This window comes from Wolffia australiana, chromosome 7, assembly GCF_029677425.1.
Source record: "Wolffia australiana isolate 7733 chromosome 7, ASM2967742v1".
NCBI classification, from domain to species: domain Eukaryota; kingdom Viridiplantae; phylum Streptophyta; class Magnoliopsida; order Alismatales; family Araceae; genus Wolffia; species Wolffia australiana.
The window spans coordinates 5,563,046-5,577,387 of NC_135841.1; the positions used below are offsets into that span (position 1 = coordinate 5,563,046).

The 14,342-nt window shown below is 36.8% G+C and overlaps 1 protein-coding gene across 1 annotated transcript; it reads left to right on the plus strand.

Annotated features, from left to right (window-relative positions):
- Positions 1–9,034: 9,034 nt before the first annotated feature.
- On the plus strand, positions 9,035–9,617 carry LOC144705677 (uncharacterized). Its single transcript, XM_078578448.1, has one exon. The coding sequence runs from the start codon at positions 9,084–9,086 to the stop codon at positions 9,534–9,536; it is 453 nt and encodes a 150-aa protein (XP_078434574.1). The 5' UTR covers positions 9,035–9,083; the 3' UTR covers positions 9,537–9,617.
- The last annotated feature ends 4,725 nt before the right edge of the window (positions 9,618–14,342 follow it).

Genomic DNA, 14,342 nt, shown 5'->3' on the forward strand with positions numbered 1-14,342 from the left:
GGAGCCACAATACTAGTCAGGCTCAACGATGACAACCAGCGAATCTAGAAGAGCTGAGATTCTCGCCTTTGTTCAAGATGACTCACCCTCAGTGTTTGTTCAAGAGTCACAGGGAAACATTGTCTAGAATACGTAATACAGGCAATGTTGGAAGAATGACCTGAAAGTTTTGGATTTTCTTCACTCAACCTTGTCAGAATCAGTCATTATATGCATTAGTAGAGCTAAAACTATCAAAGAAGCCTGAAATCTGCTGGAAGGTACCTTAGCCAGTAGAAATAAAGCAGGAGATATGGATCCTCATCATCAGTTTCACACCATGACCAAAGGTACAGTAACTAATGACTTGTATGTGAGACACTTAAGATTTGTTATTGAATCATTAGAAGCTGTTGGAGCAAAAATTGATGATAATAAAAGAAACTACATCCTTCTAAGATGATTAGGAACTGAATATAACAAATTTTTTGTATGTGTAAATTTTAATCTTCATTATATGAAGTGTGAAGAGATTATAACTAATCTCAAGGCACGCGATGTTGACCTTACATACCAACAAAAGGCAAGTACTAGTGTTTCTTATCCTATGCCTAACAATAGTCAGATTCCAAGCTCATCTTCAAGCCAAACTGCACAAATAAACAACTATTATTCACGAGGATATAATCATAATCATGGAAGAGGAAGAGGAAGGCCTAACAGATTTTTACCAATGTATCAGATTTTCTCTCAATTTGGCCATCAAGCAAGAGAGTGTCCAAAATTCACAAGAATTCAACCAGATTCGGGACAATAAAGACAAAATTATCACTGTACACCACAAGCATACACCATTAACAGCTTAGAGAATGGAGCATGGTTTTGAGATAGTGGAGCAACATATCATGTCACATTAGATCCAACCATGATCTCAAACTCCACAAATTTCTACAAGCTGGTAATGGTTCAGGTTTGAAAATTATTTTTGAAAATTCTTCTAAACTTTCTACTTATGATAAGAATCTGTTTTTTTCAAGATACACTTCATGTACTTGCAATTAAAAAGAACCTATCATATGTAGAAAAGGTAATTCTAGGATGATGCTTTTTATGAAATTTCACAATCTTATTGCCTTGTGAAGGACAGCAAAACGAGCCATGTCTGGTTTAGGGGAACAGTTAAAGATATGATTTACTGTATAAGGCTGCTGATTAACAAACCAGATGTGTTGATTGGAAAAAAGACATCGTCAAATAAATGGCCGTAAAGACTTGGGTATCCTCAATGTCGAGTTTTACAACTAGTTATAAAAAAGTTTGAGCTTGCTTTTCACATGTTTCAAAACAATTCCTATGTGATTCTTGGAGAATTTAAAAATCAAAACTGATAAAATACATCAGTCACTGATACAAAATTCAATACTGAATGTGCAACAAGACAATCATATGTCAACATCAGTACTGAATAAACACACAGATAAATCATTATCAAATTCAGTAGATGTCATTATACAAGAAACTTCTCATACACTTGATCATACCCATTAGCTAGAAGTAACTCTCAAAGTAAAGAAACTTTAGTGATACTTGCAATCAGGAGAATACCCGCATACCATTTTCAGAGATCAAGCATCCTGTTCTGGAATGCTTATTTACAAGCCGAGGATGCATTGAGCCAGATACTTACACAAAAGAATCCAAGAATAACAACTGGATGTAAGCAATGAAAGTTGAATATGACGCTCTCATTCAAAACAAAACATGGATTGTGGTTCCAATAAATCAAAATCATTATATCATCGGGTGTAAATTGGTATACAAACTAAAATACAAATCCGAGGAAAATATAGATAGATATAAAGCCCAATTAGTAGCTAAGGGATTTAATCAGCGGGAATGATTTGATTTTACTTAAACATTTAGTCTTGTGATTAAACACACTACAATAACTTTTGTCATGAGCTATTAGCAAAAACTGGAAAATTCATCAGATTGATGTGGGAAATACATTTCTACATGGGGAGCTAGAAGAAAAAGTCTACATGGAGCAACCTCTAGGTTTCAAAGACACTTCACACCCTGATTTCATTTGCTTATTTAAAAGAATGATATATGGTTTAAAGCAATCAACTCGAGTATGGTTTCATAAATTGTCATCATCACTTCAATCTCATAGTTTAATCAATTCTAAAATGGATACATCTCTGTTTTTTAGACATGATAGGAACCTAGTTTTGATCCTAATATATGTTGATGATATTTTAATAATCTCTCCCAAAACTAATGAAATAAACAATATTGTGTGTACATTACATTAACAATTTGCAATCTGTGATCTTGGTCCTGCTAAATACTTTCTTGGAATAGAATTGGTACCACATAACAGAGGATTTATCCTTAATGAAGGTAGCTTCTGTCTACACTCAAAAAATAAAACATGGAAAATTGTGGCGTCAATCAAGCCGCATTGACATTTGTCTATAGTACCATTTATGCATTAATATGGACCAGTTTAGTAAACCATTTCAAGTAAATACTGCTGAAATTTGTCCTTCCCATCGTCTTACTAATGACTACGTGATTGCCCATACCCAGCATATGGGTGGAACTAGATAGTGTTCCTTCGTAACGATACTAAAAGTTATTTCTCAAGTACCCTTTAATATAGTTATTTAGAACACATGCGTATGGATCACGTCAAATTTCAATAAGTTGGATTAGGTATTCTTGGACTTGATCTTGACCATCACACATCTACTATAATGAATGTATACTCAATTAATGACCACGAAAGAAAATATAGAATGTGGAATTGGTTCGCATGCCACATATCTTTCCATCATACACTGACGTTAGATTCTGGTAGGAAAAGGTGCATCTGGTACTTAGTTTTCCATGCCATAAATGATGATCAACTAACCATGATACCAAACATCTACAATCATGGTTTTTTGAGTAGTAATGTTTACTCCTTGTTTTCGAACTACAATGAATTTCTATCCCTTAAACTACAGGTTGTTCTCTCTCTCTCCCACTGACATTATGATAAGCCAAAAATTAGGGATAAATTATCCAATTAAATTCCCTTTTCGTTGTTAATTTTAGCTTAAACAATAAATTTAATAAAATCCTAACTTCAGATGTATAGTGATAATTATAGGTATCGTCCAAGGGAAACTAGTAAGAAATTTAATTGGTGATCTACTTAAATAACTTGACCATAATTATAGTTAATTTAATTTTCAATAACATCAAATCACCCTAATTAGATGAAGATTTCAGAGAGGAGGGTAGAGGAGACGGGAAGAATAAAAGAAGTAAGAGCTCTGGATTGACTTCTTTGATCCAATAAAGAGGATCAAAGGAGTCAAGTAGAAGGGTTTAGAAGGAGACTTGGTTTTAGTTTATCTTTTGGGGGATTGGGTAATCCAATCTACCAACTACTATCTCATAAACTCAATCTAATCTTCCTAGAAAATATATTTTTTATAATTTACTTGATCTTAATCTGCAATTGGAATAGTTAGATCAATTCAATGATCACACCTCTTAATCCTAGTAAGGACTTGTACATTCTTACGAAGCCTAGCTACTTGGAAATATAGACCAATATCAAGAAGAATAATCAAAATTTTCACGAACAATTAAGCCAAATTACACTAAAATTTGAATAAATTAAGTAAAAAGTACAAAATACAGTTTATCCATGCTGGTTCTACTCTCTATCTTGCAGCTAACAAAGATCCCCTTCCAGAATGATATTCTCAACTAGAATTTATGCTTTTATACTTAGATTAAAAAGTAACAATTACCATTTTACCCCGAATAAGTAATTAATTTCCATATATCAGTGTAGGCTTCATCTCCAAACAAATAAAACAGGACGTCGAGACGAGCAAATCCATAAGATATTGAGTTTAATCCGACATCAGGATCAAAAGTCATTAATAAATGAATATTGACCAATCTTAGTCGTTGGCTCATATATCAATTTTCTAGTTAAATTTTGATTTATACGCAATGCTGTGTTGCTCCCTCATTGGTTGGCGAATTCTTAAAGTCATTTTGGCAGGTCGTTTCTTGGCCTGCAAAATATCCCCTAGCTAAAATAAGAAGAAAAGCATAAAAAATAATCAGAATACATTGTGATTCCTACTTACCTGTATGTCTTTACCGCTGCCATCCAACCAAAAGTTGCCACGTCACCTCCCGTGTGCCCGCTTTGTATGCACTGTATGGGCGGTGCACTTACCGCCTTCAAAAGACTCCTCAACAGATAGGATTTAAGCTGTTGGATTCTCTTTCGACAACCGAGACTTGTCCACGTGGCCGCCCAAAATCAATATCTTAGATTTATGCACAAAAACCCCTGCTTTTATTCACAAATGCAATCCGACGCTGCCCAAAAGAAATTGAAAATATCCCTTCCACTTTATATCTACTCCGTATTTCCATAAAATAATAACTGAATATCCCAATTAACTCGATATAAACCTTGCAAATATTTGTATTGGATTTTTATGGCTCCGATGCATGACTGAGAGCTATTTTATGGGCATATTTGCAACCAAAATTTCAGAAACGTCCCTCCCACTATAGAAATAGATTTAAACTACTATTTTATTAAAATTATATCCTGTCTCCATTATAAAATTCATTTCTTCTTTGAATAAATTCCCAAAATAATCCAGTAAAACTCCAAAAAAATCTAGAAAATTCAGTAATACATCTACACATTAATTAGAATTCAAATCTATTTTTAGACCTGTTATTAAATAAAATTATTCCAAGCTGAAATAAATTCCATAAAAGTACATTAATTAATACAAAATTTGAGAAATTCAGGATTTACTTGAAAAAGTAATTAATGTGTAAATATATATGATAACAACCCTATTTTTCCATATTTTAATGGATAAAGTTGTGCTAATTACTTAGATTAAGCACATAATTTAGGTTGTTTTTACATTACACCTATCTCCATCTTTCTCACATAACGTATACTCATATATAAATACCTTTCCATTGTCCTATCTATCTTTGGATATTTATCTCCCTATAAACACTCATCTTTCCATGCATTTCTATTTCACTTTATATGTGCTTCGCTGTTTTTATACATCCAACCTGTTTGTGTATTGATTTTTTATCTTTCACTCTATTGATATTTCTTTCATTATATACTTAGTCTTCTGAGTTAAGAATACCCTATATCCATCAACTGATTTTTTTTTTTTTTTTTAATAGAAAAGTGAATGTCTACTATAATGGCTAACCTCACACATTAGAATAAAGCATAACAGTTTTTTCACTTCCTTTCTAAAGATTTATGTCTTCATATTTTTAAATATCTTGCTAAAAAAGACAGAGAATCTATCTCCCTTGAAGTAGACATAAGTGAACTTTGAATACAGAATGTTTACAGTTTCAGTTTGCAGTTGCCTATTAGCCAACCTGGAGAATGCCTGACCCATGTTCCTATCTATCATGCAAGATGCTTCCTTCTACTCAGCACGCCTCCCCACTTTCACATGAATATAACCATATTATGATGTCGTCATCATGCACTTATTTTTTGGGTGAACTTTTGACACTACTTCTACCTAAACCCACCGTTATAGCCTATAGCTGCCCATCCTTGAGTACCACCTTCATGATCCAGCCAGTATCTGGCTCATGCTTATCTCCACATAGCCCGTCTGTAGTGAGCATCTCATCCCACCTCCACTTATGTTTCTGGATTGTACAAAGTGTGGCACCCAACTTCCACTGTCAGGCAATAATCTACCCTTGAGGACTGTATGGGACATCCACTAAATCCACATACGTCATGACATTGTTTGGAGTCTACATCTATCACCATTTCATCCTGTCATCTTGATCACCACAACCTTCAGCGGCACATCATCTTTTCTTGCTACATTTCACTTCACCATCCTCACCACCTGTTTCATGCACCCCTGTCTTGCATCAATTTCTTTATCCACATGAAGCACCAATATTGCTGAATTTATAAAAAACAAGAACTTCAGCTAGAGACCTAACAGATAAAAGGGAAGAGAGAGAGGGACAGACAGAAAGACAGACACACAGATATAATAATTTCCTTTCCATATTAATACAGGTTATCATAGAAAAGTTGAAACCATTCACATTATGTTCTTTTGCTAAGTCAAGATTATGAAATAGAGAAGATTCTCCTTCATCTCTCTATCTATCGCTCTTTCTAACAGTTTGGTTGCCAGAACATCATGATGGGTTAAAACAAAGAGTGTACATTTGTGCTAAAACTTCGTCATCTATTAAAGTATAGGAAAATTTCTTAATTGATACGTTAAATGTAGAGTATTCATATTATTGTCTAATATAATTTTCAATAAATTCTAGTGTAGGACTCTTTATATGATAAGATTATTGTGTGAAATTCGTAGTTGTCTACTTAAAGGGTTTTGCATGCATCAAAATATTGAATATAAATTATCATAAACAGATTATTTATGAGAGTGATTAATTCCAGCCATCGATAAAATAACTAAGTTTCATATATCAAGAAGTCTCAGGGTTTTTATCTTTCAAATATGTGTTTGTGTTTTGTGATTTTAAAAGTATACATAAACATTACCTGCTGCATTTGATGAAAAAGTAAAACTTATATGGCATTACATCAGTTTTTTTCATTCTTGCGTTAAATTTCAATAGACAACACCCAAATGCATAATTGGCACAAAGGAATTTTCTACTAAAGTAATTAAGTACTCAAGTATAGTGAAGCAATTATAAATCACCTTTTGACATACTTTAAAAATACCTGTCCATTTCCTTGGCCATACTCATGACCATCTGTTACCTGTCCATTTCTTGTGTTACCATGTCATACATGCATCGGCCATATAGTAGAGCAAAGGGAAGAAGGGAAAAGAGCAGAAAGGACCCAGGATAATTCTAGCTTGGATAAGTTTCATTCATGACTTTTCCCAATTTACACCAAGTGGGTATTTTTCAACAAAAACCTTAACCTTTATGTGTATCTTTTGACGTATAAAACATAACTTGCGTGTGACCCTCTAGCCCCATGTATTAGTCTAGTTAACAATTCGTATGGCTCAGTAACATTTATTGCCCTTCAAAGTTAATGAATTATACCATCATATATATTAGTTAATGGCGAACCTATCAGTATGGAACCAATCAGGTTCCTCGCTACACCTTGCTCTCTAGAGTATGTATCACCTTGCTCATGGAACTTGTATATTATCAATGATTGTATGTATATTCCGTCAGCTGCTTTGTCCTCGTAGGTTTTCTTTGGTTATGGTGAACTCTCAAACCCTGATGCATCACCCATGTTAGTATTGATGCACTCGAAGGTCATCAAAGGCCTCTACTCTGGTTTCCACAACCTGGGCCAAGGACTTCATCACATCATCACAACAAACTCTTTATGACAAGGAGAACCCACTATTGACCCTTAGTTTCTCCACAATAATGGCTACAAGACCTATCGTATTAATCATATGAGTGAGACTAGACAGTAATATCGTAGCCAATTACTTTGATCCCCTCCTGGTTTATAATTTTGATATAAATATTTTGAAGACATGCTTAAAGACATTTGATATATGTACTATGATATAATCATAATTTCCTAAGTCAGATCAGGTATCCATTGAGTGATTGGTTTGAGATCAACATATATTTCGATCATGAGAAGTGGTTTACTATAGGTTTCAAACACTATGTTACTTTTTCAAAATGCTTTACATTTAAATTCACTACTGTGATTTAAAAAGCTTGATGTATCCATTATGGACCTGTCCTGGCGGCCACATATATTTCCATCATTAGAAGGGGTTAAGTATAGGTTTATCTCATATTCTACCATTTTTTGAAACTTGTTTTTGCACAAACCTAAAATGAAAAACCATTTTCTAGTGCTTATGATAAACTTAGGGATCAATTTGGAAATTGATGAAGGCCTTGCACATTCTCTTACAAGAGACCTGCCCAATTGATCATCCAATGCCCTCGCCTATAAAGGTTAGCACTTCCGAAAACCATTATACCAAACATCTTGGATGACAATTGATTTAGTAACGTTCAAGGTCTCTTTTTGAGTCGCTTTCTATCTCTTATACTATACATCTATCTCTCTCAGTCCAATTATCTTTATATCGCTACCTCCATCTCTCTCCAACTGTGTATACCACTATCTCTCTTTCACTCTCTTTTTTCTCTCTTTTTCTCTTTCTCTCTGTCTTCCTCTCCCCTTCTTCGTCTCTTTCTCTCTATCTCTCACTCCATTTCTCTGTATCTTTCACTCTATCTCTCTCTCATTTCTTTGTCTCTTTCTCTATATTCCTCTCTCCTTTTCTCTGTCTCTTTATCTCTATCTCTATCTCCCTTTCTCTCTTTCTTTCTATATATATTTATCTTCCTCTCTCGTTCTATCTATTATCTCTATCTATCTATCCACTTATCTATCTACTTATCTCTCCCGCTCTCTCTCTCTCTCTCTCTCTCTCTCTGCGGGACAGTTTGCTTGCTCTATTCATGTCTTCTCATGGCTTTCGCTAGTCTTCTTCCAGTATCTCTCTCAGATTAAGCACCTATACCTCTTAACTTGTGGTTTACGGGTTGACGATTGTAATCGATTGAACTCAAGCGGTATCGCGGTTTCTAAGTCAACCGGATAGAAAAGCCGGAGAATAAGTGACCCGCCAAGTTCGGTGCGGTGTTTCCGTGGACGGTGCCATTAAACGCCGGCTTATCCACCTTTAACGAATACGCCGTATCCGTTCAGGCAAATAACGAGGGACTAAGAGTTAAAACGACAAACGGCTGCCTCAACATGGCAAAACGAGAGACAGCGCCCACGGTACGATGGGCTGATCCGCAGAGAAACGGACGTCAATGCGATATTGTTGGATCATTCCGACATGTCAAAACCCTCAGATTCATTTCCCTTTTCTTTTCATGTTCTGACGTACCTTCGAGATATCTGTATATACAAAGACGATTCACCCATACATGAGAAGCTTATAAATACCCATACTCTAGCTTCATCCTCTTCACCACTTTCTTGCGAGTCCTTCTCAAACCATACAATGGCCAAGAATTCCATCGACGCTCACCGCGAAGGGGCGGAAATCTACAGGGGCGACGAGCTCTGCCGCCAGAAGACAATCGAGCTTTTGGAGGAGCTCAACATGCCTCGGGGCCTGCTTCCCATTCAGAACGTGCAAGAGATCGGCATCAACCGCCGAACCGGCTTCGTTTGGCTGCGGCAGAAGAAGGCCCTCAACTACACCTTCCGCAAGGCGGGGCGCCTCGTCTCCTTCGGCGCCGAGGTCACCGGCTTCGTGGAGGACCGCCGAATGCGCCAAGTAACGGGTGTAAAATCCAAGGAGCTTCTCATGTGGATATCTCTGGGAGAGTTCTACGTCGATCCCAAAGACATCACCAAGATTACTTTCAGGACGCCTGTGGGTCTGTCGAAAACATACCCCGCGTCTGCCTTTGAACTCGAGGAGCAGGGAAGCATGAGAGCTACTGCATAGTCCGTGCTCTACTTCGAACAGTGCCCTCGAAGAGGATGTTGAATAAATATATTTATTTTGATGCATTATTATTTTTCTCTACTCATTTGATGACAATGGAATGCACTAGGCCATGGAATATCCACATCTTCCCTCCGCTTCTAAGGAGAAAGCTCAACGTCTCCTCTCCGCTTGTGCTTGAGGAAGAGGAGCCAGCAAAGCCGCCTGGATTAAATCTAGGTTCAAACATAGATAAAACCAAAGATAACAGTGTTTTGCTTAAACCGTACATAGGAACACGGAAAGGATTCATTCCAACGTTTTACGAATATGATTAAAATAGAAAGTTTTCCATTATACTGTACTATAAATACGAGCCAATTTTAAAGACACAAGTGTAGAATAATAACAATCTTCACCATTTTCTTGTGTCCTTATCTCTCTCCTCTCTCGCTCTCTCCTCCTCATCTATCGTTATTCTTGTTGTTGATCTTAATCTCTCAAGTTCTAGATCTGAATCTCCTCTCAGCCCACATCCATCAGCACGCTCATCCCACCATCTTTATCGCCACCATCTTCTAATGGGCTTCATCTTTTCAGTCACCACCATCCTCTCCCACTACATCTTTTCGGTCACCACCATCCTCGCCGCGTCCATCTTCGCCATCGTCACCACCCGTCTTGTGGAATTTACGTCTTGCATGAAAATATCTCTCCACCTACAAGACCTTGTTTCGCCATAGATACCCGGAAATAGAGACTGCAACCAGAGAACTAAAGAAAGACCAAGGAATAGTGAGAGCGAGAGAGAAAGAGAGATAGACAGAGATACATAGTGACAAACCGAGGAAAACCGTTTCATTTCTTCATCAAAACAGGTGATGCTGAAACAGTAAGAATCATACACATTACTTTAGTTTCCAAGGTGAAGATTATCAAATACCTAAGGTTCTTCTTCATTGCTTCCCTGGTCGAAATCTCTTTCTCTCTCTCTCTCTCTCATGCTCTCACGCGCGCGCTCTCTGTCTTCCTCTCTCCCTCGCTCTCTGTCTGTCTATCTGTCTCCCCGACTCTCTCTCTTCCTCTCTCTCTCTATGTCTCCCTCTCTCTCTTTATCTCTCTTGCTTGCCTTCGTGCTATCTCTCGTGCATTCTCTTGCTGTCTCTCTCCCTCTCTATCATGCTCACTCTCTTTCTATCTCTCGTGCATTCCCTACCTCGCTCTCTCTCCGGCGCTCTCTTTCTATCTCTCCGGCCTTCTCTTGCTCTCTCCCTCGCTCGCTCCCTTTCTATCTCTTGGGCATGCTCTTGCTCTCTCTCTCTCCCTCACTTGTTCACCCACTTTCTATATCTCGCGCATTCTGTGGCTGTCTTTCTCTGGCTCTCCCTCACTCTCTTACACGCTCTCTTTCTATCTCTCGTGCATTCTCTTGCTCTTTCTCTCTCTTGCTCGCTCTCTTTCTATCTTTCGTGCATTCTATTGCTCTCTTTCTCTTGCTCTCTCTCTTGCTCGCTTTCTTTCTATATCTCGCACATTCTCTTGCTCTCTCTCTCTCTCTTTCTCGCTCTCTTTCTATCTCTCGTGCATTCTATTGCTCTCTTTCTCTCGCTATCTCTCTCTCTCCCTCACCTTCTCCCTCTCCCTCTCTCTCTCCCTCTCCCTCTCCCTCTTCCTCTCCCTCTCCCTTTCTCTCTTCCTTCCTCTTCCTCTCACTCCCTCTCTGTTTCTCCCTCTCCCTCTCCCTCTATCTCTTCCTTTTTCTCTATCTCGTCCTCTTCCTCACCCTCTCTCTTCCCTTCCTTTCCCCTTCCCTCTCCCGCTCCCTCCCTCTCTCTCTATCTCGCTCTCTCATTCTCTCCCTCTAAAGAGGAATGCAAGACCAATAGGATCTAAAATAAGAAATGGAATAGTAAAATATGAACATGTATCTACACTCGTTAAGAGAAATAGATGGATAGGATTAAACATAGGAAAATATAGATGCCTAGGATTATGTCTAGATAGGATTAAATCTACCGGATATGATTAAATCTTGATAGTAAACATAATCGTCAAAAAACCAAATGGTCAGAAAGAAACTAAGGTAGTTATAGATCTCGATTTATAACTACTTATAACTAGGCTTTAACACTTATTCATATAAATATAAACGAATCTGCAATAAGAAATGATTAAGGAAGATAAACAATCTCAACTTCTGATCTCTTTTCATATCTCTCCATCTCATCTATCTTCATTCTTCTCTCTTCTTCATCGTTCTCTACATTCTCGAGAGGTCTTTGCATGGTTTCAAAGCCAGCGATGTAAAGAAGCATCTGAGAGTTTGAAAACTCAACTTATGGACCTTCATCATGAGCATTCCTGAGTCTGCTGCTTTGACAGCCGCAGGACAAGTCCCGTCATTTGTTCCAACTGGCACAATAATGTCTATCAAGCTGACCAATCAAAACTATAAAGTACTAAATGCCAAACCGATATCCGTCCGTCATCCGGTATCGGACAACCGTTATCGGATATCCGGGAAAAAGTGGGACGGTGCCGGATATCGGATATCGGATATCGGTCGATATCCGTCCATAAGCAGTTGGACAGATATCGATACCGGATATCGGGGGGGAGGGACGAGGCGGATACCGGATGCCAGATATCGGTTTCCGATATCCGTATATCAAAAACTGATATCCGGATATCAAAAACCAATATCCGGATATCAGAACTGATATGCACATCTGTTTGGCATTCCACCGCAATCCCATATGAAACATTTCTAATTTCTGTTGGTGATTATAGTTGCCTCAGCCGCTACACATGTAAATCTGATTATGCACGCCCATAGATGCTACGTTGTGCAATCATATGTCGAAATTTATATGTCAAAATTCACATCATAATCACATGTCAAAAAATGCGACAAAAATGTGAGCCTTAAATAATGTTAGAAAGAAATTAATATAATAGAATCTGAAGGAAATAAAAATGCAACATATGTCTAATTTTTTAATAAATATAGATAATATAGATAGTTAAAAAGATGAATAATAAAACTGATGGTCTAATAATATGGGGAGAGCGTAATTTATTTGTGGGATGGGTTATTTTACACTTACAACTAATGTTCTGTCGAAAATTAATGTACGGTAATTTTAAGAAAATAAAATTGCTTGATAAAATTAATACAACTTATATGTGGGACTTAAATAATGTTAGATCGAAACTAATATAATAGAGTCTTAAGAAAATAAAACTGCACGATGTAATTAATACAACATATATGTGGGCCTTAATAAATGTTAGATCAACATTAATATAGTAGAGTCTTAAGAAAATAAAACTGCAACATATATCTAATTTTTTTATAGATAATAGAAATAGTTAAAAAGATGAATAATAAATCTGACGGTATAATAATAAGGGGAGAGTGTAATTTATTAGTGGGATGGGTTATTTTACACTTTACAACTAACTTTCTGTTGAAATTAATGTATGTAATTTTAAGAAAATAAAATTGCGTAATGTAAATAATACGTGTAGTGTATAAGATATTAGGGAAGTGCTTGGTTAGACTTACAGTCAAGGTTAGAACAAAATTAATAAACGGTAATTTTAGGAAAATAAAATCCCATAATATAAAGTATACCTCTAATAGATAATAGAAATAGTTAGTAAGAGCAATAAGGGGGAGACTATGAAATATTTGTGGGCATACAATTAATTTATTAACGAATTTAATGTAATGTAATAGTAAGAAAATAAAATTACATAATATAATTAATACCTTTAGTAGATATGATAAATAGTTAGTAAGGGAAATGATAAAACTGACGGTTTAATAATAAGAGGAGACTGCAAAGTATTTCTGGTCATACAATCAGTTTATTAACAAATCAAATGTAATGTAATTTCAAGAAAATAAGATTATATACTATAATTAGTACCTTTGCTAGATAATTTAAATAGTTGGTAAGTGGAATAATAAAACTGAATGCTTAATTATAAGGGGAGACTGTAAAATATTTGTGGAGGAAATTTTTTAGACTTGAAATTGATTTTCGTAACGAAATTAATGTATGGTAATTTTAAGAGAATAAAATTGCATAATATAATCAATACCTTTTTCAGATAGTAGAAATAATAAATATGACGTAAGAGGAACAATTCTGAATGTTTACTAAAATTGACAAGTTGTTTCGGACATCGGTGCAAAGTCGTGAACAAAGGATGCCATGTCAAAAAACACGCTATCCCCCTGGGCATAAGAGCACGCCAGCATGGTGATGTCAGAGGTTTGTACTCAATTGGTCGCCACCTGTGTAGCGAAGGTTAAAGAATAAAAAGACATTTTGTTAAAAATGGGAAACATGTAGTTAATGAGTTTGATGTGTACCTCTATCACATGCGACCACATCATCTTCATCATCATCGCCATTCGACTCCAGATCAGCGTCAGTGTTCCATCGTTTGTTGTACGCACGGAGCCAACACTTCACAGTGATTAGAGTTTCGATGGTGATCGGCGACAGAAGCGATCTCTTGTACGTGACAAAAGCGTTGGCCATCGAGAACATGCGCTTGGCAGGTGTGCTTGTCGCACATACGGACAACAGCTCCCTCGTAACAACAACAAGCAAGGGGATAGTAGAGTGACCACTCCGTCATCAGGCACGACCTCTGTCAGGTGTTGGTTGAACTCGTCCCACGCCGTCCTTGCTGCCGCACGTGCCGGTTGGGCTTTATGTGGAGGATAACTTTAGAGAGTGAGAGATGGAGCATTGAGGAGATTTGAGGGAATTTAGGAAATTGAGTGACTTTAAATGGTGGAGAAATTTA

Excerpts from the sequence above, each read along its gene's own strand:
- LOC144705677 (XM_078578448.1), top strand. The coding sequence starts at position 9,084 with ATGGCCAAGAATTCCATCGACGCTCACCGCGAAGGGGCGGAAATCTAC.